Here is a 27039-nt window from a genome sequence, read left to right as displayed (position 1 = left end):
CTCCACCACTTTCGGTTTCGTTCTCATGTTTTGAAGACCACGTGCTTGTCAAACGTTGTGATAAGTAATTTACATATTTGCGGAGTACTGTCCGCACGGGAGCTGTTTTACATAAGTGTAAGCCGTAGTAGGCAATGCTCATAGCCGTACCATAGATAAATATAAGAGGCTGTGGAGTCGGTGCGGTGTCCACATAAGTGTCCATTGTCGTGTCGCCAGCATCGCCTCCACATTAACTCCACATGTGCTTGTCTGGACTCCTGCTCGTATGGACAGGAGGCATTTGTATTGACATGCCGCAACCTCTTCAGTACGCTTAAGCGAGTGAAAGTTACGATTTAGGTACTGCATACGCTGTATTCGCCTACCGAATTTCGGATTAACTTCTCAATTTAGCATTTTAGGTAAGTCTCTCTCTGCGTTAGGCACTAAAACGGAAACTTCCATGGTGCATGCCGCATGTCCCAAGTTGATGTCCGGTGTCACTGTCTACCGTGTCAACAGCCGAAACAATTGACGTCTTCTCACTTTTTGCTCCTTACCAGAATCTCGTATCCACAATGAACCACAAGGACGTACCAAAGATGTCCGTGACGGCGCAGTTCGACGATTTCTGTAGAAGATTCGCTGGCGATGACGACGAAGTATTGAGCAGTGAGTTTCGTGTGCCATTTTATGCAAGCCGTGCTCGTTTAGTTTATTTTATTTTTCATTTATTTAGCTAATTTAATTTCTCTATTGTGTAGCCAGTTCCCCTTGTGGATATGTATATGCCATGCTCAAAATGACAACATCAACTGATACGCACCGACGAAATACGTAAACATGAATTACTCACGTCCGAACGCAAAACTAGCATGTGTGGTTAACAATAAATGGAATTCAGTAGAAAGAGGACCAGTGCGCCGTATGTTCCCATTTTATTGTTTACGCTTTAATTTGCGAAATACTTCCCGATCGACATATGCCTATGAAGTACAGGCGATGTTTCTTCAGGTTTTGTCGTCTCCTCGTTTATGAGCCTTCAAAACGCATGGCATAAATAAAGCGACTACTAGCATATGCTGCCTAAGCTTAACTGAATTTGTAGAAACCCGCCGTGGTTGCTCACTGGCTATGGTGTTGGGCTGCGGAGCACAAGGTCGCAGGATCGAATCCCCGCCTTGGCGGCCGCATTTCGAAAACACCCGTGTACTTTGATCTAGGTGCACGTTAAAGAACCCCCAGGTGGTCGAAATTTCCACTTCCTTTACTACGGAAGTGGTTCCGGCATGTAAACCCCGTAATTGATTTTTTTGAATATTTGTAGAATTTACTGTTCTTTTTTTAAAAGTGCATTGTATGGGTCGTTATCAGTGCAAGAAATGTGCACAAGTTTTGACTCATAGGATTATTGTATTCATAGCAGGCACGTACCCAGGAGGTGGGAGGCCCGCGGGGGCCCGACCCCCCCCCCCCCCCCCCCGATTAAGCGGCATACCCCCCTCCCCACGCCACCACTCCTCACACACATTCCCAAAGTGCTGACAAATCGGTCTATTCGGCGGTCAACATTTTGCTGCGGAGGGCTGTATGGGACTAACCTTACATAGTTTTTCCGCCATCCGTCAACAGAAAGAATCATGTGGGCCAATCCTGGTGATAGTGCAAAAAAGGATCCAACCTCAATGGCACATACCCCTGTGGGCTCGGGCACCTGAAACGCACCCTTCAAAATCTTCAGGATGGGCCCACATATGGGGAGTGCTTAACGCCTGCTTCACCTCCGCAGCGGGTTGGCCTGGCATAGCAATACCTTTGGATGGACCCGTGTATGTGGAGCGCTCAACGCCTGCTTCACTTCCACTGCAGGTGGGCCCGGTATTGCACTATCTTCGAGATCAGCCCACGTATGGGGAGTGCTTAATGCCTGCTTCACCTCCGCCGTGGGTCGGCCCAGTATTGCACTACGGTCGGGCCGACCCGCAGTGGAGGTGAAGGACTTTGCTTTTCGTTTGAGAGCTTTCACTGTCATACCATCTTCACAGAGTGGAATGGTCGTCAATTTTTTTCACTCCTTTTGGATGGCGGTAGTTATCGGCATCTCCAGGGGTGTGAAGTCCAGTTGTCACCATCTATTCAACAATCACGTGCATCGCTGTTTCTTTGTTAGTTCAACCTTCTTTGTTTAGACTGATCCAAGGAACAGGAAAGGGGTTCGGTTCGTAGTCAGCTTGTCTGTATGCTTGTGGAACAAGTTGCAGCCGGAGAAAACGCCAGTTGCGTTTAACTTTCCCTTTTCCTTCATTATTCCTTCAAGTGACGGCTTGCTGCGATGGTGGCAGATTCCCGCATGGATATACCCACGATATGGGTTAGATAAGGTGGAAAATAAAGTAATGCGAAACGGCGTCCATCATCAGACCTTGCAATAACCATTAAAGCCATAAGCAATATGATTGTCACCTGTTACCTCGTCTGGCTTTTCCCTAATCGTACAGCACTTTTCGTGCAAAATTGGCAACAGGAAAGAAGAGTCGCAAGGAGTTGAGAAATTAATCCATCTACTAAGGGAACAGGAAGGAAAAGCAAAAAGTAACAAATTTAACCATTGCTTGGGACAATATTTATAGATCAACATCTCTTTATTTAAAAAGGAAGTAGAGAGAACACCGCCGGAAGTGGAGAATAATTCCATGTGTTTTAAATGACGCTTCTACAGTTATCAGTCGAGATACCTGACATAGTCACTTCTCAGCTGTGCTAATGTGCGTATTTTTCTAACCTTCCGCGGTGGGCGCAGTACATCTAGAACTGCAGCGTCTGCGCTCTACGCGGTTGTACGGGACTGGTGACTACGCGTCGTTACACAACTTCCGAAATGACAACACGTGTCGGTTTTGGCACTTAAATTGGTGGAGCAGTAAATGAGGGATCCAGAAGAACTGTGATTGCTTCGCAAACACATATATTTCTCTATAATTCTTGCAGGGCTAATTCAAAAAATGCTACTACAAATTTGTATTTTATACTTTCGCTTGTTTAGTTGTTTTTGGCAGCGTTCTTCCTGCACTTCTGTCATGCGCAAGTCCATTTGATGTGGTTCCTTGTCTGCCAAGCAAACAAATAAGGTGTGAGGTACACCTTATTTCAATTCTCTTTTGCGGATTTACGCGTCTTTATGGTGAATGGTGGGCATTATTTACATTTTTACTAGTAAAGCTTCCTCCCCGCCCCTCATTTGCGTAGAAAGAGTTACCTTGGATTGGGGGGGCCCCCTCACCCCCCCCCCCCTCCCGAAAAAAATCCTGGGTACGTGCCTGCTTCATAGCTATGGCATTGAAAGCCCCTTAGTAGACCTAGCGAGAGACTTCAGAGGAACAGCGAAATGCCTTTATTCTGCAGCTTCGCAATTGTATTTGATGGCCTCAAAGATATTGATACACATTCCCACAGTCTCTGTCTGGTCACCTTTGCTCTACATTTATGCACATTTTGCCGGATTTGCACTTTCTGTCACAAGCTTTTATAGTACCTGTCCTTCCTAAAAAAAAATCAGATTTCAGGATTAATTGATGTGCATCCTTAATGCCAGAAAGCCAAACCACTATTCCATGTCAAGGAAAATTGTAACTTGATCACCATTATTTATGGCGAGCGCAGCTAGTAGACCCTTCTGTAGCACTAGTGCTTCATACTTTTTTTTTCATCTTTTTTTTTAGCAGTGCCATCATACCTATATTTTTTATTGCTACCCAACATCAGCAAACTTAGCTCTATGTAATGATGTCACAGTAATGTCAAGGACTCCAGGGGCAGCATTTCGAGACCAACTTTAGTATTAAACTAAAATCTTATCTAAGTGTTTGCAATTGTTTGTGCTTGCTAAGTGTCATCCTTTCATTTGTGAGAAGCACTTCGAAAATGTCTGTCAGTATTTATTTAATAATGCAAAGGACTTCATGAAGTTATACAAGATTGAATGCTAAATTGGTGTTCCCTTTAAGAATAGACCCTACTTAATTAACAAAGAGGCAAGTTGGCTCTGAAGTGCGACAGATGTGAAGTGCATTTAAAAATCTTAAAGCAATAACTGCAGTATTAAGAATGCTAATACACTTGTAGCATTTGTCCTGTCACCCTTGTGTTTCTTGTTACAGTTATTGCTTTAAATATAGACCAACTAGCCCAAGAACAAGTTCTGCTAAAATGCATCAAGTGAGCAGTGGGGGAAGTTGTGGATTGCCCAGAAACACTAATAAACATTGATTTAGCGCATCATTTTCTAATAATTTGAGTTGCACATCCGTCGTGTATGACAGGAGTGCATTGTCAAGCACTTATCTGACACTTGTCAAATGTCACAGGGGCATCTTATGTTGGCTAATAGTTTCTTTTTTTTTTTCACACCAGCGCTTGAAAAAACTGTGCAATTTTTTTCCCCCTTTCTGTAGCAATGTTAGATTTTGTGAGGAACCAGGAAGTGTGCAGGCAGAGATGGGAAGCAGCCGAAAAGTGTTGCAACAGACTCGCAAAAGACAACGAGTCCCTGGTGCTGGTGAACTCGGAGCTGCAAGCGAAGCTGCGTTACACAAGGTACAGTGAAAGAGCGTGTTCATTTAGATCGTTTGGTACACCTTTTGTTATGCAGCAGAATTTTAACAGTGCAGCACAGGACACGAAGCATCGCAAAAGCATGGTTATGAGCTGGTCTCAAGCGCTCATTCGAGTGCTCTGTGGAACAAAGCTTTTCGGCACAAGTTGACAGGCTAAAACCTGCTGGCTATGCGACCGACATCCTACGTAGCATTAGACTAGAATTAGCCAGTGAAATTAAATGTAGTAAAAAAAAAAGAAAAAAACATCAAGGACTGCTGTTATCTCCCATGTACACCGTATGTCCCACAGCATAATAAAATTTGCTGCAATGCTTGGAAAAGGGTAATCTTCAGACCTTTAACAAGCTTGCTAGAATAGACAGGAGAGTAAACCAAGAACGAACCATAACCAGCCCTATTCTAAGAAGCATGTTTGTCATTTTGTTGAGCGTCACATCCAGGTTTTATGCATTTCGCTCATGCGCAATCAGTTACATTGGGCAAATCGGAATATGTATAAACGACCGCCTACATAAAAATGTGGCTTCGAAAATTTTGTCCTTCAAATTGTTCACAGGGGGACATGCTCTCTCCCCTTGTCCTGTCGAGGGCTGGATAGGCTAAGCTATTGGTAGCACAGCCATAGTTTGTGTGGGCGCGCCGGTAATATCTGGTACGTTAAGACAGCCATGATAAGTTTTCATGACGTGATGAGTCTCCTTTTTCATGTCTTAAGGAATGCTGCACTTCGTGCTCTTTAAACTGGCCACATTAAAAGGTCACGTAATTAATTATTTGTTGCACTCTCAAGGGTGTGAGGGTCCACAGCCTAATTACTGAGTTAATGGCTATCAAGCAATGCAATAAAATTGAGACAAAAATTTTTCTGTCAGTAATCCTTTAATAGTCAAAGAACAATACATTGTATGCTAGCTGCATCAGACATTTTAGTCAATGAAGAAATAGTGAGGCAGCCAGACACTACATCAGTTGGCTAAAAATAATGTAGTATATCACTATGGCGCATTTCATTGTTGCTGGAACTCTTCACTCCTGATGAAATGGTTTGTTGCAGAATGTATACGTGCAAGCAGTCTTGGCATGGCATTGATATTCACTTGGTGGTTCTGCCGCTCTATCACCTTTTACTCTTTGCTGCTTTAAGAAGTGAATAAAATATGTTTTTTCGCAGAGTTTTTGTGTTTGTGTTTTTGTTTCCTAGGGATGTGCTTGAAAAGGAGGTCCAGAGAAAACTGAAATGTGAAGCGCGCCTAGAAGCCCTGGTGAGCTGACATCTGTCCATTACCAAAACACCTACAACTATAATATGGAGAGTGTTTGCACTATGGCACCTGATATTACGTGGCCACTTATTTTCTCTGTAAACTTTCTGCTCAAATACCAGTGCAGTGGTGCTCATTCGGCACAAGAAAATGTACCCTTATGTAAGTTTGTCATAAGCAGACCTGAATGTAACAATTTGCATGTAATCAGTTATCTGCAATCAATTACTTTTTTTCGTACTTTTTTAACTGATCGATTATGTTTCTTTTGCTCAGGAACACTGGCTGTAATTCAATTACTTCTTTTTTTTCCTTATGCTGTTGTATCATCTGTGAACATTGGGGTGCAGAAAGCTGGTGAACAAATCCTACACCTCATATACTGTAGTATCTATTTTTACACATGATACGGCATGTCTTACCTTTGGACTGAACACCTCACATTTACAGTGTGCCATGCAGTTGACAAAAAGAGTTATAAAATCTGGTAGTTCAGGCCTTTCCTGTGAGAAGTCTCTGGGAATCACCACAATGCCTTCAGCGTTTTTGTGAGCCCATGTGAGCACCTGTTTGGAATCACTAGAAACACTAACAGCACATGTGCATTGTTCCACACTAGAAGAAATGTCCAGAGGGAAAGTGTTCCCATGCCTCAATGGAAAGGTGTGTAAGATGCTGTGAGATAAGTGTGAAGCTATCTCCAATTGTTTTATTGATTGATTGGTTGGTTGATGATTGATTGATTGATTGATTGATTGATTGATTGATTGATTGATTGATTGATTGATTGATTGATTGATTGATTGATTGATATCCACAGCTCCGCCGCTTGATATACTTGTTCTCTCTTCTGCGTTGTACAGCAAGCACAGCTTGACCAGGTCCGCTACTGCATCTTTGGCCAAAGCTTTGAGAACAGGGAGCACCACATGGTCAGGATCTTGAAGAATGTTCTCAGTCAGGATAATTTTGTGAGGTAAGCCATTCGCAAACCACTAACAGACCGGGCAGCAATAGACTTTGAGTTGTCAAAATGCATGCTTTTTCTAAGAAGCAGGCGAAGAATTGGTGCTAGCTGCGAGTGATGTTCTTACATATAAGGTCATTTCCTTACTTGTTGTTGCCTCTTTTTCATTGCATGAAGTATGTATTAGCTAGCCCAGTAACAAGTACTAATGATTGTATTTTCTCACCTGGAGAGCCCCCAAATATTTTTTCAAAAGTAAAATGAAATTGAAACTGAAATATGATTCACCTGTTGCTTTGCATTTCTTGTGGGCTAGCTACTGAACTTAAATGTGAAGAAGGCAAAGGATCTGTTCAGATTGAATGTATAAGAGTGTTGCAACTCATGCTAGGTGGTCCAGCATTAGGGTGGCCATGTGGAACAGGTGAAAGTAGTCTAGAGGAACTAAGGTCCACTTGCTAAACAATCTGACTCTTAGTGCCCAGCGACCTAGCGGTGTTGCTAACTGTTGAATCTTTAAGTAAGCTGTACCCGTAGCGGTGGCTGAGTAGCTGTGGAATTCTGCTGCTGAGCACAAGGTTGTTGGTTCGATCCCACCTGTGGCAGCCCTGGTAGGAGCGCAAAAGGAAAATGTTCATGTGCCATTCTTTTTTGTGTGCACATAGAAGAGCACCATATTGTCAAAAAAATTTGCCTGGAGCCCCTTACTATGACATTTCTTGTTTGAGTTTGTTTCGGAACATTAAACCCCATAACATCATTTTACGCTGTGATACTCAGAAACCAAGTTCCTCTGAAATTGAACAGCCCTGCAATACCACCAGTCTAAAGGGGCACTAAAGAGGAGCATTGAATCAGACTGAAAAAGATATTACTTCAGAACTTCATTTGAATTATTTCTGCGGTCGCAGGTTTATTATTAGAGGGCATATAATACTCATGCTTCAGTTGTTTCAGTTTCGCATGGAAACTTTGGTGCCGGTACATCTGTGTGACGTCACACATTTCAGGTTATTTTCTTGTATTTGGGCCGTTGCAGCTCGGTAGACATTCTTGAAACTGTAACGAATTCAGTCGTTGGCTCCATTGGAATATAATATAGTCCACCTGTACTGTTATAAAAAAAAATTTAACTCGGCCCTATGACATGCTGTCAAAATTAATTGCCTCACAGCGAGCCAGTGCGGGAACTTCCAAGGTGACAGGGTCACTCAACTTTCGTTTTTATGTCTTTGTTTAGCTTACATGGTAAAACACATGGTAAAAGTGAATATTTTTGGTGTTGTAGAAAGGTATTTTAACAATACAGCCTAAATTATTTGTACCTATATTTAGTGTCTCTTCAAATAGCTCTATACCTTAAAGGAACTCGGACATTGCAGTATAAGGCATCCTTAGCTTGGTCATAAGTTAAGAAACGGCTAGATGTGTCCCAAACGCTTGCTGTGCATTAGTGCTGGGTGGTCTTACACAGTTCTAAACAGTAATAAAGTGGTTCACCTAATTCCTGTAATAATTAGTGTGGCCAACAGGACAACAAAAGGAGCAGCAGACGATAGAATTGCTGAACAGCATTTCTGTCATCTGCCAGAACATCATACAGTTGTGCCTTTCCAGTTTGTTTTGCCGCATAATGAAAATTGTTTTAGAAATCTTTTGCATGTAGCTGCTGAGAAATTAGGGCATGTGTGGCCATGAGACAAAAGTAGCATGGAAGCTTAGCTGTACTTCTTTATTCTGCAGCACCGTGGCCGACAAGTCGGTGCAGTCTGTGCTCTCCCCAACCAGCACCACCTTCTCAAGCCTGGCACATCACAGTGAAGACCTTGCATCGAGGGAGGTTAGCGGGGACACTCGCCACATGTTGCTTGGTATGCAGGCGACACAGTCGCCGCTTCCTTTGGCAGGGACAAGGCACCTCTCTTCTGGGCAAGCTCTTTCAGGAGCAGTGCCTTCTGGATCTGTCTCTTTTAGGCCAGTCTCTATTGGGCCGCTGTATTCTGGAGCTACTGCTGCATCTGTTCCCACTAGACCAGCCCTGCCTGTAACCGTACCAGTAGTACAAGTCCCTTCTGGAGCTATCCCTTCTGAAGCTGTGGCTTCTGGAGCTGCCTCCTCTGGTGTCTCTTCTGGACCTGTCGCTCCAGGACCGGCCCTGCCTATATCTTCACCCGTAGTACCGGTCGCTTCTAAGGCTACTCCTTCTGAAGCTAACTCTTCTGGAGCTGTCTTCCCTGCTGCTGTTTCTTCTGGCTCTGTCACTCCTGGACCAGCCCTATCTGGACCAGTACCAATAGTACCAGACCCTTCTATAGCTATTTCTTCTGGAGCTCCCACTTCTGAAGCAGTGTCCTCTGGTGTTGTTTCTTCTGGACTTGTCACTAATGGACCAGCCTCACATGGATCTGTACCAATGGCACCAGTCACCTCTAGAGTGACCTCTTCTGGACATGGCACTCCTGGATCACTTTCCTTTAAGCTAGTCCCTCCTAGAGCTGCTCCTACTTACTCTCTTTCCCCTGGACATGCCCTCTCCAGTTCTGTACCTGTGGAATCAGTCACTTCCAAAGCTGTCTCTTCTGCAGCACATGTTCATGCCACACCTGCTTTACATGCCGGATACGTCAATGCCAGATCCGTCTATACCGGATCTGCCCGTGCTCGATTTGTTTCCAATGGGTCTACTCCTGCAGGCTCGGTTCCTCTTCCATGGGGTCCTGCTGGGCCTGCCAGCACTGGGCCGGACCCTTGCGGATCAGTTCCCTCTAGACCTGGGCCCACTCCTTCGAAACATACTGCTGCTGAACGATGTTCTTCTGGACTTGGCCCTGCTCCTGCCAAAGTCCACTTTGAGGTTTGTATATGTGTGTTGCAACCAAGATGCCTCAGCCATAGAACTACTGGAAGGAATTCTGGTGCTAGCGTCTGTGGGAGCTGCAAGCATGGTTAGTACGTGGGTGTGCCCGAACTTCGTTCTTGTGGCTTCAAATGGCTTTGTGACTTCGTAAATTGTTAATTTGCAACAAAATAACTTCTAACTGCGAGAGTTTACAATAATTCTGCATGTTTACGCAATCTAATGGTTTTCTGCACTTAAAAAGTATAGGATTGCTGCATAATTTAGGCCTGTGAAGGCAGATAACAGGCATTAAATAAAATGGCCAGAACATTTAAAGCCACAAGCATGAAGGTAAAACATCGGTGTACTACCATTCCCATGTTCAGAACGATTGCCATGCCAGAACTCATTACTCTACTTTTCATTGATATTGTACAAATGCAGAATTGATGCAGAATAAATGCGAGTAAAGAGATATTCAGTCAATTAGATGGTTTCCTGCAGAGCCTAGTCACTTGGTGGTAGACACTCTCTGCCCATAAGTTCTCTCCTGTCCTCTCTGTGTAAAACAGATGTACACGGCATTTGGAGTGCTACATTGCCCTGGTAGATGCCAAAAAGATTTATTTCAGACGTTTGTAACACTGGGGGTGCGCTATGAGTCATGCTGCTCAGCCTGGAGTCACACGATGTGGCTTGTATATTTTGTTCGCAAACACTTACTATTATGCATCATGCGAAAATCAGATAGATTATATGCATATCTTGAGAACTCGCAAGAAATATGTATCATTGAGATACTACTCTACAGTATTGTCACGGTGGTGCTGAGGTGCGCTGACAGCCAAGCAGGCAGGCAGTGACAAAAGGACATCATTTATTAGGCAAACTCGTGCTGGTGGCAGCGATAGCAGGAAGAAGTGCATGGGGTCCTAACCAGGACCCTTGGCTGGGATTGAATTAACCGAAACTTTTAATTCCCCAGAGTCAAATTAATGGAAGCCTACTGTATGATGTCACAAGCACATTCTTGCACAAGAACAGAAACATACCAACAAAGTTGCGCAATAAAAGCAGATAATTGAGACTGAATGAAACGCTCGTGGCAATATGCTTTGGTTACTTGACTGGCCCACTTATTTCATTCAACAGGGGCCTCCACAAGTAGCCGACAATTTCAGTTTTTACTGCATCTCTCTCTCTCTCTCTTCCTTGCTTGCAGCTGTCGGGTTCCCAAAAGACGAGCACTTGCAGCGGTTCCCATGAGACTGGCGGCCGTGGTGAGGTGTTTGCCACGACCATGACTGTAGTGGCAGGGGAGCCCGGTTATGTAGCAACAGTCACATCCCAGATGGAAGGTAGCATCAGCAGCAGCAACTCATCTCACCAGCGATTTCGGCGCAGTCGCAGTGGGCCAGCCCTGCTTGTTCAGCACTCCCAGAAAGCCAAGGAGAAGGTGGCATGTAAGGAAGGCTGCATGGCTCAATAAGTTTGCATGCACTTGCACATCTCTCCCTGTGCGTGTGCCTGGGTCCCAGAACTGGGGTTATGCAAGCAAGGACAAAGATTAGCTAAGGTCCCTTCATCCTACAGAAGGCTTACGTTATACAGTCGAGCCCACTTATAACGATACCGGTTTTAACAATATGTCAGTTATAACAATGAGAAGCTGCTTCACTGTCAACTTTTGTATGTTTTCCATGGTGAAATAACCCACTTACTACAATGCCCCAATGCCGCATTATTGGTTATAACGATGAAGTCTGGCTGCCGGGTGTCCGAGCCGAAAGGTAGTGAAATGCGAAGTCCTTGAAAAGAAAAAAGTGAACTAGAAGTTCGAGCCGCTGCACGATGGGCCGCTGCTCCAACAGCTGCCGCGTGCTCATTTTCCAGCCATCTCCGCGCGCCTGTCTCCCGTTGCCCTTCCTCCCCGCCAAACACGAATGGGCTGTGCCCAGAGCTCTGCGCCGCCCCACCCTACGAAACGCGAATGGACCGCACCAATTTCGCTGCTCACAGATTGCTCGCATGTTGCTTGCTGGCTCCTCATTCGGCACAGTTCTGCAAGCAGCTTAATGGCCCGCATTCGTCTGTTGGCTGCATCGAAATCGTTCCTGGCCACGTAGTCTCAATTTTTTTTGCGCAAGTATTGTCCGCCGCTTCAAGTAGACCAGCTCATGAAATAGAATTCTGATATCCGCCACAGACAACTTTTAAAGATTTTTGAAAGTGTTCCCTGAAACGCCCTGTATATATAAAATTAGAAATTCAACGCTCATCCGGTCTTTCAGCTAGAAAAATGGGCAAGGGTCTAAAACGTGTTCCACAATAGAAGTCGTATTTCGGAAGTCAGCTTCGCCGCATGTTTTATGCAGTACAACCACGTTGCAGCTTTTCCGCAGTACAACCGCGTTATGCGGTGAAGCATACAACCACTGTGAACATGGTTTTGTTTTTGTATCAGATAGTGCTGGCCCAAGCAGTTTTCATATGAATTTTCTTTCGTAAAAGAATGTGCATGTTAGACTTTGGTAAATACTGTAATAATTTATTGTGAGCATATTTACTTTAACATCTTCCCACTACAGGCCGAAAATAGACATTATTATGGTAGATTACACATGTTTGACGCATTTCATGTACCCTAAGTGCCGTCAAAACAGACACTACCATTGTTAAAGTTGCCACTTAGGTTACCGAACGGACCAGATGTGTGTGTGGTGACTAGTCAAGTTCGAATTATCCCACAAAGGGTAATTTCAGGATCAAAATAACAAAAGTGATTCCAAATAAATGTATGGTGTTGAATGGGACCTTCGGTCAACATCGAATTAACCCAAAAATCAAATGAACCAGATTTGAATTAACAGAAGTCTAGTAGTAGCACGTCATTTAAGAGGATGCAAGCGAGGCAAGACTGGTTAAATAATAATTTGGTTCGCCTAAACCAAGGCAACAAATTTGTAGGCTGTCTAAAGGCGAGGCATCCTTTTTAATGTCTGGAAATTCGTGAACAGAAGTTGTTTGCTTTGCATGTTCACTCAAGAAGTGGTGTGCCAGCTCAGTGTTATTATCTCGTGTTCGAAAAGAAACAAATATACGACTTTCGAATAGTGAAATCTCGAAAGGGATGCGAATCAAATAACGGACTATTTCTTATGTAATTGAAACTTCATGTATTCGCACACCGCTATTCGAAATGCATGAGCTGTTTGTTAACAGGCCTGTCCCAACTCCCTTTCAGTGAAGCAAAGCTTTCTTTGCCTACTTCTATGGATTGGGCATGTTGTTGTCTGTCTCACCTGATAGCATCAGTGGAGGGTGATTTCACTGCTAGTCAGCACTCTGCTAGCTGACAGCAAAGGTTAATATTTTATGCCCGAAAAAGGAGCCCACACAGTTATTTATTTGCAGCCATATTTGCTGAACCACGGTTTTCAGTGGGACAAAACTGGCTGGAGTTGGAAGACCATGTTTAGTCAAGCAGTCTTGGTGGCATCGGAAAACATTGACAGTGGTGTTTATGGAGGCGCTGTGTCGTGTTTCTGCAGAAGAATCTGTGAGGTTGGCTGACATGACCGAGGAGGGTTGCGGGATATGTTCGATTCTGAAATTCGCTGCACAAGGTGCGGTCATCCTGTGTGCCATCCATGGCTACAGATATGTCTGTGATGTTAGAGTTTGTCCAGGACACTGTCTGAAGGCACCCAACGTCATGCACTCAGATTACAAGCGCAAGAAAGCTGCAGCAGCACTCACTTAACTCTCTCTCTCTCTTTCTTCCACTCCGAATGTTGGGCTGCCAATTTGTGGTTGCTGCTTTCAAAGGAATGGGGCCGTTACTTGAAGAGTACACAATTCTTTATGCACATGTCCCGTCTAAGTACACGCGCTTCTTACTCTCCATTTCTTTTTTTCCTTTGTGCTGTAAGCTACTCTCTTTTGTGCATCACCTGCTCAGCTGTGCCTCGATCAAACCCCGTGCTGGAGGAGAGTGGCCTGGAGGAAGAATCGGGTTTTGTCTCGAGACTGGAACGCTTGGGGCCCCAGAAGAGCAGCACCCCTGTTCCTGACACATTCCAGCAGCAACAGCCACACACCTTCATCAGTCGGCCCGCCGTCAACCCCGAGAACTGCACCGCGTGTGACAAACGCATCCGTTTCTACAAGGCCTCGTTCCAATGCGGTGCCTGCGGCATCGTCTGCCACCCGGAGTGCAGGAGCCTTGTGAGTGCAACTCCATGATGCCCGCAACTGTAATGTCACCTGCGTGTTTCCCTGCAAAGCATAAGAGTTTAGGAGTCTTTTTTTTATTTCTGAACCAAACTAGGTTGCTGCAGAAGATGTGGTTTCTGAGTTTCATTAGCATAGTGAAGGTAGTCACAAATAAGCTTGCAAGTACGCAGCATTGAAATGTGTATTAACCATGAAAGAAGAGTACCTTTTAGTGCACTAGCAATTATTGGGACACTTTAAGCAAATTTCCGCTGTCACTCTGAGGTTGAGGCATAGAGAAACAAATTCAACAAGAGCAGATATTATTTGTTTATAATTTATTTATCACAGCCTGAGGCTTTTCAGTATTTTTTCCAGGGCTGAGAAGTCTAAGACGTTTATTTAATGTGAAGAAATAAAAGAGTCCGAAATATCTTGTCAGTAGCCCTTAAGCAAGACAGTGGGCCTTTCCTTTGCCAATTCAAAGAAGGAACTTGGCACAAGGACCTGATCCCTTTGTTCCACCTTGAACAGGTTCCACTTCCCTGTGGTCTTAGAGCACCACCTCCGGAGGCCGGAGGTGCAAGTCACAGTACAGCGGCAAAGAGCAGCCCGGGTTTCCTGACCGACTATGCACCCTCCGAGCCACCGTTTGTGCCGCCTCTGGTGGTTCACTGTATTCATGAGGTGGAGCGGAGATGCCTCCAAGAGAGGGGGCGGCTCTACGGTTCAGCAGCGCCACCCGAGGAAGTGGACACGCTGCTTGGACGTTTGTTGAGTGGCCGAGACGTGCCTGTTCTTGTAAGTGCTGGAGGTACATTCTGTTAACAGGAAGTCGGAGGCATTGTTGTCATCATTGAAAACAGTTCGCAGCAGCACAGATGTCATGGGATCCTTCAGCGCTCAGCGTGTATGCTCAGCATGTACCTATTCATCATTCTGCCACAAAACTCTCACCAATGCCCTGTTCGTTTACCACCACCGTCAACTAAATGTTTAAAGGCACCCAGACACATTTTGACAGCTCGTAATGTAATGCAGTGAACAGTGACAAGCTGTGCAGACAGACTGTACGTACTATAAGGATGCATTAAGGTGGGACTAGGTTGTACTGTGTTGTGGTTTGTTCGCTTATGCCTTTTTTTGATCACCATAGTTACTAGATCGTGTTTATTAGTTATTCATACACAAGACTTATGACTAATGTGACTTTTTGACTGCTATATTTAGTTGAATAACCTAAGGATACATGCAAGAGCTTTGTGTCTCTCCACGTTAGATGTGGAAAAGGAAACAGAAGTCCAAGAAAGAACAAACTACCTAAAGGTTACCATGAACACTAAAAAAATCTAAGACAAACTCAGGGCCATCCATTTGTGCCACTCATTACCATTTATAATGAACAAACTGAGCCACCAGAAATTAAAAGTATTTTAAATATGATATATGCTGGGGACAGTCCACAATTATAAATTAAGGCTTAACTACCAATATTCAAGACTATTTCGTTTGCTTTTGTCCTTGCCTGTTCAGAGTGGTCACAGCTTGCCAGTGGTGTGTGGAGCTCTGATGAAATTCCTGGCTGCCCTGCGGGAAACCGTTATCACCAAGTCGGTCTGGCCGTTACTCGCCGAGGCTGCTGGTAAGAGATGCTTCTGCCTCCCCGTCATGCTTGGCCTCTCCAACTGCTTTTGTGATTTGCAGTCGGAGCACATCTGCAACGACAGCAGGTTACTTCTACCAAGACTCCTTCACATCAACTGCACTTAGCATGATCAAAATTAAATTGTGGAGTTTAACACCCTGAAACTGTACAGTGGATTATGAGGTACGCCGTTGACGAGGGCACCAGATTAATTTTGACCACCGGAGGTTTGTTACTGTGCACCTAAGTCTAGATACAAGGGTGTTTTCGTGGCCACCCGTCCAAATGTGGCTGCCGGGACTGGGAATCTAACCCACGACCTCATGTTCAGCCGCACAATGCCACAGCCACTGAGCCAGTACAGCCAGTACAGTGCAGTCGGCCCCGTCCAGGTTGTGCAGAAACACCACTGTGTTACGTTGTGTGTCCTTGGTTAGCCTATGCCTCTTTTTAAGGTGAATGCCTTAAGTGGCTCGTATCCCCCGATGACCTTAAAAGAAATGCGTCGTCTGATCCAGTAGTAAAAAAAAACTTATCATTATCAACAATGGCTCATACCTCCTAAACAAGCGAAAAATTCAATGGCTCATCACTCTTGTAACGCAGACACTACAAGCACTCAGCAAAGCGAAGTGTACTGTGAATACATTCATTGAAATCGCGCGCACAACTTACAGAAATGCGGCTCTTGTCGAGTTGTACAAAAAAAAAAGAGAAAAAAATGCGTCAGGCTGTTACTTTCAGGCTTTTATAGACGAGATCTTACCTCACCCCCAGAACGCTTAGTTGGATACACCCCAACTTCCCGCAGTCATGCTCCAAATGCAGTCACGCGTGCTGCTCCTTCGACCACGTGCTCTGGCTGTGCCCGTACAACACGTGCTCTGACTTTCAATACAAATCCAAGTGGGACGTCTTGCTGAACAGCTCGGATTTCACAAACCAACTACAGGCCGTCCAGAGGGCCCGCGACGTCGCGGAGAGTCACCACCTCCCTGTCCGATCGTGGGCGGGAGCCACCAACTTGATTGTGGAGCCTTCGGTTCCCCCCAATCAAGTTGCTTGGGACACTCTAATAAAGTTCTTGTCACTGTTACGTGACCTTCTAAATGGCTCATATCCCCTAAGGCTGAGGCTACAAGCACTCAGCAAAGTGAGGCAGAGAGTGCATACATTAATTGAAATCACCCATATAAAACACGGAACAGCTTACTTTTCAATCCCCTGCTGAGCGGATGCAATGTAAAGTCGAAGAGAAATGTCGTCGGCGCGAGTCTGACCCCGCTATACAAGCGCACGAAGCCGCAGGTAAGCGTCGAAAACGAGCCAAAGAAGCCGAACTGTGAAAGCAGCAGTGAGAAAATGCGAGACGGCGCATTACCAAGTGTGCAGCAGGCTTTCATCTTCACGTGTTACAAGAGTGTAACATGCTGCTAAACTTTTTTTTTCTTTTTTGATGCTGCGGCATTCTGACAAATGGTGTTCCTAGATAGACCCAGCATTAAGTCTGCCGTAAAGGAAGAGCCAAGATTGTTAGTGTCCGTTGGCATACAAATAATGGCATTTTATTGTGTTAACTGGACACAAACAGTTTCGGTTCTTCCTTTTTGGCTGTATGCAATGCTGGATGCATCTAGGAATGCTATCTATCATAGCGCTGCAGAAAGTGTAATCACATAGTGAATTTGGACCCTTTGGTTGAAGTGGAAATTACTAACTGCACTGCAGTGTTCTCCACTCGGACACTGTTTCTTTTGAATTTTTCACAAATAGAAATTGTGATTGCTGCACTGCCTTAACCAGTGCGACTAGTGTAACTGCCGTGACCTTTGATGCCCTCTGTGATGCCACAAACCAAAGCTTAGCACTTAGGCGGTGCAACAGATCTCATTAGTTCCTAATTATTGTTGTAGTGACAGGTGACGAGGACAAGGAGAACCGTGCGTGGAGGCTCCTGGATGCAACACGACGACTGCCAGCTGCCAATCGCGCTGTGCTGGCAAAGCTGCTGGTGCACCTGAGAAGTGTGTCAGCCACGTCGCTTGGCGGCGACGGCCGATCCCTCGACGAGCTGGCAACTGTGTTTGCGCCCGTGGTTGTGGGCTGTTCTGAAAACAACCCGCCCACCGAGGTGCAAGAGCGGGACAGACCCCTGCGGGATCTGGTGAGATTGTCGCTGCGCGCCGTTTTAAAGGGACGCTGGTGAGAAACATGAAAGTTGGATTGCCAAATTGCATTTTCGGAGTACAGTCGTAAGCCTCTTTAACAAAATGACCTGTATAACGAAAGATTTCACATGTCCTGTGCAATTTTCTATGTTTATTTTGTATTGTGAACTCCTCTACAACAAGGACCTCTCTGCTGAATTCGCCTGTGTGAAAAAGTAACTTAATTGTCCCCAGTGGGTCAGTTGTTGTTTTACAAAGAGTGCACATTGCAGTGCCACCACTGAGCTGCGGTGAGTGACAGTTGACACTTATAAAGACCGAACTCTCTGACGAGCGGCATTGGTGGGGCCTGCAGAGGAAAAAGAAAAAAGTAAAACTGGGCGCAGTGATGATCGCACTTCCATTCACTGGTGCCACTAAGTGCAGCAAGTGGTAAGAACTAGCCATGGGAACGGAACGCTAGAAAAATCTGTGATCACATGAATTCTAGAAGAGTTGACTGTTGGGCTAGTTGGTCGTCCATATTTGAAGAGGTAGCTTAGCGCAAATAAACCCACGGACACAAGGAAGACAGACAAGGACAAGCGCTTGTCGCTTGTCCTTGTCTGTCTTCCTTGTGTCCGTGGGTTTATTTGCGCTAAGCTACCTCTTCAAATATGTGATCACATGCTCCAGCGAAGTTCGCAGACACAGCGAGCTATGTTGTGCGGCTCCAATTGGGAGGCTTACGAAATAACTTACTTTGTATGTGTGCCATGCATCAATGCTAGGTTTCACTGCAGAGCGGGCTACGTGCCTCAATGCCACAAGCTTGGTCGCACTCGTACTTTCCATCGGACAGCAATGCAGGAGAAAATTGGCGACTTCTTTCCCTAATTGCGTCCTGAATTCATTTAAATAAAGGTTCTCCTTTGCTTAACATGCTTAGGCTGCTCTACTGTAGGCGGTGCGATGCGCCATCTTTACGGTGAAGTGGCCTGCCCAACAAACGATTTTGGAAACACCAAGAAAGGTTGGTCTTTTCGTGGGTGGATGATCGGTAAGCTGGAGTTGATGAAAAAATCAGACAAGTGGTGGTTGTGGTGGATGGTAGCAACAGGGTGGTTTAGTCTGGCAATTGAGGCCGGCAGTTGCTCCAAGTCGTTTTGCTGCATTCCAAGTTCCTGTGCCATCTCCCCGTGACATCCTGAATTTCGACAGCGATTACTCGGACCTATAGTTAAACAGGAACTACATTGCATTCTAGAAGAACAGTAACAAGTCTTCAGGACTTTTCTTGCACAACAACAGCCTGTACATGCATAAATGTTGCAGTTTGGGAATGAAATTATAAAAGGAAAACTTTGGTCTTAATGTCTTTCCTCTAGTAACTAGCCTTTTCAGCAAACTAACTGCAAATAGAGTTGTAAACTAATATTTTGCAGGTATGAATGAATGTATGTTGCTATTTGGTGCCCCTTTAAATCTTTGAATTTCAAAGACGTAAATATACGACACCGCAAAACGTCCCAAATGGTTAATGCTGTGTGTTTACTGCGCCGTCTGTACGTTTGAAAAACGCACCCATTTTTTAACTCTCTGTTGCCCAGCAAGTGCTGCCGCCCTGTGTAGATGCAAGATTTTCTTTTTCTTTCTTTCTTTCTTTCCCCCTTTTCTTTTTTCATGTCATAGTCTCTTGGTTTAATTCTGGTGGTTTTAAGCTGGTGCGTCGGCAACCGCTTGCGCATCTGCGCGGGCGCGCAGCAATTACTTTTGGTTAGCGTTTCCTCCTCATTCTTCTGCACAGATTATGCACTGCCTTCTTGGTGTATCAGACGTTTATTGGACGGACAATGCCGCTCCTGCGAGCTCTGACCCAAACGAAACGGTGCAGCAGGAGACAAGGCCAGGTGGGTGGTCACGAGTGGCTTGCAAAACTAGCTTTGTGCTGGTTCCTGGAATGGTACCACAGCATTATTTCTTTGCTCTATTCTTCTTTATTCTCACCTAGCGTGCTTATTTATGTCAATGGGGGAATCACTTTAGCCATTGACGACAGACAGGCGGGGTCATTTTGGGATGTGCTTATGAAAAAACTGTCAGGATTATTTTGGCTTTACTGTGCAAGTACATATGTATCGTTGCCAAGAAAACCAAACGAGACATGTTCACAGGAAGATGGAGGCTTGAAGTGATGAGCAGTGGTCGAACAAGGGAAGTCGCTGGAGCCAACGTTTCAGCAAAGGGGTCTTATCTACATCAGCATACTTTGACAGATGCTGCCCTTGCTTTTTCACAAAATTCGTTAATTCTGGCTTGTTCTACAATTTTATAACTGTTTTGTCAAGATTAAAAAGAAATTCTATTGGTGAAAAGCTTAACTCCAGCCATATACGTGGAATTTTACAGATTGTTAAAGGAAACCAGAAGGGTACCATCTCAGAGCAAGTTTGCTCTAACAAAAACCTGAAACGGGCAAAATCGGCGACAGTAAGGTCACTGAAAAATGTAAAAAACTGTGTTGCTTGTCAGTTTGCTGCAGCTATAGATAAAGCACCATTAATAAAGTGCATTTGTGTACCACAAAAGATTTGCCCTCGGGGCAGATGTTAAAAAAAATTAAAGAAAGTTTGTGCTATATACACTCTTTCTTTACTGTACTGCATCCGTAGGATTATCAATAAAACAAAAGACTAGGACCCACGTGCCATAATGTAACAGCTGGTGTAAAAGCCAGTTACATGTAAATGAAAGTAAGCATTAAAGTATCGAAAATGCAAATTTCCTGTAAAAGAATGCCATTTGAGAAGATAGAATTGGGCATGATAGGCTTGGAATTCTATGATGTGTGCTCAGGGTGGTAGGTATGCACTCATGAAAATGTTGGCTACAGTGACATAATTTGTGGCCCTGATAAGGACAAGTTTGCTTGTCGAAATGTCAACTCCAGCAACATCCCTTGTTCAATGACTCTCAGCCAATTCAAGCCTTCATCCTCCTGTGATGACCTCTCTTCTTCAACTTTATATTGTGCAGTTTCTCTTAATGCTGATTTTATAGATACATATGTGCATTTCTTTGAAGCGACGGTATTTTGTTACACACTATTTCTTCCACGCAATTTTCAATTTTTTTATTGTTTCTAACGTTGTCTCAGTTGTTTAATAGCTATAAATTAATGTTCGTACGACATACTATGTTCGTGTTGTAATGCTTTGTTTCTGTTCAGGTTCACCTGAAATTGATACGATGTGCATCGCAGTTGGGCAACTTGCATGCCACGACATAAACCCCCTTCTTTGTATCAAGCTTCCAAGCCTCTGTCGAGCTGCAGGTCATGCCTTTGGCATAGAAAACACTTCTAACGATGTTTTGTAAAAATGGGGTTTGAACTGTGGTAATATATTTGCAGTTATGGTTCATTGAACATTCAGCTCTGTCCTCTTGGGATTCAAGTATTGCCATTGCATTTTTGTTTGTGGCCTGGGTAGGGCAAGATCTGTCCCAGCGAAATTACAGGAGGCAGAATCCAATATGCTACTTCTTAGTCGCGGAGGAAGAAAAGAGACTAGGTGGCAGCGTCACGTGACATTTTTAAAGCCTAGTCACAAAAAGAATATATAGTAAAGGCTGATGGGAAATAGGTCCTCACCATGTGATAAGCATGTCGTAATTTCTAGCCACTGAGCGTGCAGAGAGTATGGGGGAGAGTAGAGCCGAGAGCTGGGTGGCGAGTGCCAGTCATGACGAGGGCATCACTAAAAGCTACCACAAACCAAATTAATGCCTTGAAAGGTCTGGCAACCATGTAGGGCCTATTTCCCGAGAGTCAAGGTGCAGACGGGCCCTGAAGGAAAGGTGGGGCAGTGTCAGAGGTTGGCTCTCTGAGGCTAGCTGCTTAACATTGTGTGTGTGTGTGTCCCTCCCCCCCACACTACTCTTTTCTATTTGTTTGCTCCTTGTTCTTACGCTCTCGGATAACCTTCTGTGGCAATGAACGGAGAGCTACAGGAGCAGAGCGTGTACTACTGTACCAAGTATACTATCAGAATTTGACAGCGCTTTCAGTTTCTCAAAGCAGACACTGAACCATCCTAGCTTCCATGTATGGCGGTTTCATATTGGCCCAAGCGCAGAAAATAAAAGCTTAGTGAAAAAGGAAACACTCAGTGGTACATTTCATCCTATTTTGCTGCTATGAAAGAAGATGCCTATGTTTTCTTTTCCCCAGCTTACACTCACATGTATGACAATGTGGCATTATCTTTGGGAATGCTATTACTTGCGTGCACTTTGTTTCTGTGGCTTTCCCTTCATTGTCACTGAATTTTGAGTGCAATTAACCAGCCATTTTTGTCCTCATTCTGTGCATTTGTTTGGTTTGTGTGGTCCAGGAACAACAGCAGGTGATTGCTGCACAGGGGGGTGGAAGGAGGCCATCAAGAGCAAGCTAAGGCAGGCCAACTTTTTGCGTTAGCGTCCATGTGTAGCATGACGAAAAATTGTTGGCTTATTGCTGGTTTGTCACCTGGGCTCTTGTAGCTAATGCAACTGAGGGCCTTTATATTTTCTGTTAAAGAATAATGCTAATAGCTGTTAAGAGGCTGGGATGGCGACTGTCATTTGACACGGGCTCTGTGACTGTCTCAATCAGGGTAGACACCCGACGACTGGCCTAGACACAACTCTGCTTAGTTTTGGCAATCCAAGGAACGGCAGATTCAGCATGATATGGCCAATAATGCTGGTGAAGAAGCAGAAGCTTGTTTTACAGATTAAAAAGAAAAAAGATAATGGCCAAGCTAGCAACTTATAAATTATTTTATGAGGAATTTTTTGAGCTATTTGATAGCCTCACAAGTCAGCTACGTAAATCAGAGAGCACATATAAATATGGCATATGAATCTGTACGTTTATTTGATATCACGTGACAATATTGTAAACGTGTCGGTCTTATTAGATCAAATGTGTTTGATAAACTGAGGGAGAGGCGTGCCTTTCTCAAGCTTGCTGCAGGGCGCTGCCTCGCATGTCTGGTCTGGCATGCAGATCCATCAGCTGTGGACCCATTTCAAGGAAGTGAAGGCACCAAAAAGAGTTACTTCTTATGTGCCATTTCTAATTGCAAAATTAGAGGTAAAAAAGTTTGTATGCAATGTGCAGAATGTTTCTGAAAGGTCTAACTAAAGTAATCAAGTTTCACTGTGCAATTACAGTAGAACCTCGTTGATACAATCCCATTTTAATTGTAGCTTCCCCACAGCACTTGCCCGCCCGTGTCACATGAAAACGCCGCCACGCACTCAGTTTCCTTTTCCGGTACCAGCAAATTTCCTCACGAGCTGTCGCACATCGCAGCCACATTTATCGCAGCCAATGCTTTTGAAATAAGGATCTTCACCTATTTGTTTCAAGGTGCGTGTGGTATAGTGCCATCGGAAAGCTACTGGAGGCAATACGTAGTCTATAGCTCGAACGTGCGTCCATTCCCTGCTACAGGCAGCATGAAGTGAGAGTCATATTTCACTCTGGCAGCATCACATTCCGGCCGTGCCCGCCAGCTCGATTTCATTTTCCTGTTGCTGGCTTAAAACACTTCGGAATAGAAAAACTACAAAGTGCTTCTCAGGCTGCGCCCCGCTAGCTCGACATGTGTCAGCATCTCACGTTGCAACAATTTTCGTCGAATGAACGCATCGAAACTTCCCACAAAATTTCGTGCCCGAAGAAGCTGCTGACCCAGGATGAGTTCGAGGAGTGCAAACGTAAGCTTGCCAAAATGGCAAAAAATGACAATGCGCGTCTCAGGCCGCTCGGGCCCCACCGGCGTGCACCAGTGTCTCATGCTGCAACGATTCATGAAAGGCTTTGCATTTGTCAATTGTCATTTGTCAACTGTCAGTTACAGTTGACTCTGCCAAATTTTTTAGTGACTTCAAATCATATGTTCTCCCGCTTCGTACAATGTTTCTCATACTTTTTTTTCTAGAACATATCAACGAGGTTCTAACATATAATTCTGGGACGTAAGTCACCTTAATCCGCGCATGTGTCTGCCCCCTTCCCCAATAAGCCGCACTTAAGGGTGGGATGGCGCTTACACCTTTTGTCACCCATAGTCCTACATCTGAAAACGCCGTGGCCTGTCCAAAATTCTCTGCTCCAGCATCTACCAGCAGACATTCACTACCCATGGGGCTCTGCCTGGGAGTGACACCTACTCGAAAGAAGATTCTACAAGTTGCCTAGCTACGAACAGATCAGACAGTTTTCCAGACAGTTTGATAGGCATGTTGGCTCACATACGATAGTTTGCCAAACCTCTACTGCAGTTAATGCACCAGGAGGGCAGGACTGCATGCTTTCATTTAAATACTTGTATATAATGCTAGGCAAGCTGTTTGAATGTCAAAAAAATTTATACTGCCCATTTCTCTGTTAACGTTTCCTAACGCGCACCTTTCACAGTTTGCATCATTAAATTCTCAGTTAATGGCTGACCAAAGATTTTGTTCGCTATTTCTTAGTGTCTGATTTGTGTTCTGCCTTTTCTTTTTTCCAGGCGATCGATTGGCGTGGGCTCCTTGGACACTGGAAATAGGAAGTGACAGAGCCACACAGTGATGTTTAATGACATTCTTCTCCCTTGCACATGAGCACAGTTTTGCTTTTTATTTATTGACTTAACCGCTATATTTTAACTTATACGAAGCCTGTACAGGCCAAGAGATGTGATACGCCTAGTCAATAAACCATTTTATAGTTTCCAGAGGTTCCTTTACTTTACAAAGAATTACCCATCTAGTTCTCCTGCACATGTTCATGGACAAGAGCATGCTGTCAGAGATGTTCTCAGGGTGTCTACCGACCAGGAAAACCGGGAAAACCGGGAATTCTCAGGGAATTTGAATAGTCTGGAAATACTCAGGGAAAACATAGGGAATTTGTGCTTCTATCAGGGAAAATTACCTGTAACTTTAGTGAAAAGGAACGAAAGTCGTGTTAATGCTGGCTCCAGTAACAGAGGAATCGCAAAGAATCGTCATTGACGCCGTGTCATCGGCACGATAGATTGCCAGAGCAGTTAACGACCGATTTTCCAGACGCCCGATAATTCGCACGACTTGGCGGCACCACCACGTGCTCCATATAGTCAATGTATATTGCCCTGACTGCAGGTCTGAAATGGCATAAATCAAAGCCACCTCCGCCGCCATTTTGATTATCTCGCCGCCTCGAATCTGCACTCTCGCACGCAGATCCGCTGGCAGCCGTAGCCACTACCGCGGCAACGTTAAGCCTAGCTGCTTCTACGTTCGCTATTAAGCTTCTTGCCTTGCGGTGCCGTGTTTTTCATTGAAAGACTTTGCCGCTGTCAGCAATGGCACCGACTCCGCCTTTGTAATCCTCGCGGTTGGCTTCGAAGCTCGCAGAGCACAGCGCGTTGCGTAATGCCAGTCACCGAAAGTTAGTTTCGTCTCAGTACAGTAGTGCTAGGCGGTGAAGCATAACAAGGGTGGGAAGGGGGCAATTGTCACGGGACACAATATGTATTCCTTAATTATACACGCGTGCACCCCCGTCTTATGTCAAAGTGCGAACACCGATGTGCCTAATAAGTGTACTGACATGCTTTAAGAGTTTTTTCGGACGTGCTTGTGGCAATTTTAGCCCTTAAGGGCAGTTAAAGACATGCATTCATTTTTCTTTTTTTTTTCGGGCAGCGAGAGTTTTCGGATGTTTTTGCGGCCCCTAGCGAGTCAGAAAAATGGGACGTTGACTGTACAACTGACCAAGAGGATGCCTCAAATGATCCATGGGGTGAAAGGGTGGCAGAAGGAGGACGAGAACAGAAAGGACCAACACACTTAGGAATTAACGGAAAAGGAAGCGTGCCGCCGCCTCTTTGAAGGAGCTTGAGCTCAAAAAACTGTTAGCTGATGCCGAGATGCAAGTGTCCCTGATCCAAACCAGAATAAACTCTTTAAAGCAGTGAAACCCAACACTGAGATGTTGTGTACGGGCTGAGAGTATGTCAGGACAGTTAAGGTTGACTTCCCAGCTGCCGAGAGAGAATCTTAATTGTGACAAAGTTCAGACCTCATACCGATGAGCTTGCTATCAGTTGATAGAAATATCTCATATTCAAAAATATTTACTCATGTATGCATCTCCATTTCATTCGTATGTGAAAATGTTCAACTCAATTTGGAATGGGTTTTACCATTTCTTTCGCTGTACATTTTACTAACACCTTGCTTCTGTTTTGTTTTTAAATAAAATAGATATTACTTCTTACTATTCAGATTGGATTGTCTTTTTTTTTTTTTCAGCATGCTTACTAGAGAGTGACAGCATCGGGCAACATGGCGTCAGCCTGTCTTGACATAAAACATAGTTCTGGCTCATTGAGGCAATGTTGCAAAGGTGCTCAGGGAAAACCTGGAAAAGTCAGGGAATTTGGAAATGTCAACTTGGTAGACACCCTGTGTTCTAAACTTTCACGATTCCAGCCATTCAGGTCCATTCTGTAGTGTCATTGGCACAAACAGAAAGTCTTGTTAGAAGTGATGGGCACTGTCTTACGTGCCTGAAATCTAAGATTCAACAAAAGCTCCCGTCAGCGATGATCCTGGCAGATTTTAGTGAAAAAGACGGACCACATGAAACTCTCCACATTTAAAAGAAAGTGCAAAAGACGTTTTCGGCACCCAAAAAAAAAACCTTGTTCACACTGGTGACAGCAGAAGTTTGTATAGTGAATATGGGTCACACAAAGCTGGTGCAGGCAGCACACATAAGCAGTCGGTAGGATGCCGTTATTGGTCTGCACAGTCATTTCAAAATTTAATGATACCAGAAGACAAGCCATTCAACTGCTTTTGGTGCCGATGATGCGTGCATTCTCCCAGTAAATCTCATGGGCACGGGTTCAGCGTGTTTAGCGCTAGCATCTGTTGAGGAATTTCTTCTTTGCTATCAGCAATATTGCTTAAGTCTTTTTGCTGTTTCCAGTCTCGTCTGTGTGATAAGGATTTTCTCGCCTGGAGCAACCTGGTGATCCTTCCAATGTGCCGTCACTCGCAGTGACCTAGCATGTTTCATTGAACTTTTTAACTCAATCTGTGTTTCATACTAAAATAAAATAAAAAGAATGAAGGTGTATTGCTAAAATTGGTGTTGTAAAATGCACATTACCGTGCTACAATGACTTCGTTGTACAGGGATGCTTACATTTTTCTATAACCAGTGCAAGATTTGCAGAAAATGCATTAATAACTAAGTTGCACAACTCGAGCAGAGCAGGCAGAATGTCAGCGAAATATACACAACATGTTTCATTGCTGTAAAAAAAGTCTGTTTTG

The 27039-nt window shown here is 44.5% G+C and overlaps 1 protein-coding gene across 2 annotated transcripts; it reads left to right on the top strand.

The window, feature by feature from the left end:
• Positions 1 to 63: 63 nt before the first annotated feature.
• Positions 64 to 24443, top strand: LOC142560597 (uncharacterized). 2 transcript variants are annotated; one of them, XM_075672808.1, is made up of 15 exons: positions 72 to 404; positions 546 to 654; positions 4434 to 4575; positions 5800 to 5860; positions 6724 to 6836; positions 8571 to 8698; positions 9521 to 9681; positions 10889 to 11129; positions 13628 to 13893; positions 14416 to 14682; positions 15415 to 15523; positions 17440 to 17690; positions 19481 to 19583; positions 22068 to 22128; positions 24237 to 24443. In XM_075672808.1, exons 2-15 carry the CDS (start codon positions 561 to 563, stop codon positions 24280 to 24282), a joined length of 2043 nt encoding a protein of 680 aa, XP_075528923.1. In that variant the 5' UTR covers positions 72 to 404; positions 546 to 560; the 3' UTR covers positions 24283 to 24443. The 2 variants fall into 2 exon arrangements, with proteins under 2 accessions (XP_075528922.1, XP_075528923.1); XM_075672807.1 differs by having other exon boundaries at positions 64 to 404; positions 8571 to 9681.
• The last annotated feature ends 2596 nt before the right edge of the window (positions 24444 to 27039 follow it).

This window comes from Dermacentor variabilis, chromosome 10 (assembly GCF_050947875.1).
Source record: "Dermacentor variabilis isolate Ectoservices chromosome 10, ASM5094787v1, whole genome shotgun sequence".
Taxonomy (NCBI): Eukaryota; Metazoa; Arthropoda; class Arachnida; order Ixodida; family Ixodidae; genus Dermacentor; species Dermacentor variabilis.
The sequence above is the reverse complement of the archived record's forward strand: the minus strand, read 5'-3'. Positions and strand labels throughout refer to the sequence as shown.

What these genes read in the sequence shown, in the direction of transcription:
- LOC142560597 (XM_075672807.1), top strand. Translation starts at nt 561, where the DNA reads ATGAACCACAAGGACGTACCAAAGATGTCCGTGACGGCGCAGTTCGAC. An exon ending in TGACGACGAAGTATTGAGCA is followed by an intron (nt 655 to 4,433) that starts GTGAGTTTCGTG and finishes CCCTTTCTGTAG; the next exon opens with CAATGTTAGATTTTGTGAGG. An exon ending in GCCATCAAGAGCAAGCTAAG is followed by an intron (nt 22,129 to 24,236) that starts GCAGGCCAACTT and finishes TCTTTTTTCCAG; the next exon opens with GCGATCGATTGGCGTGGGCT.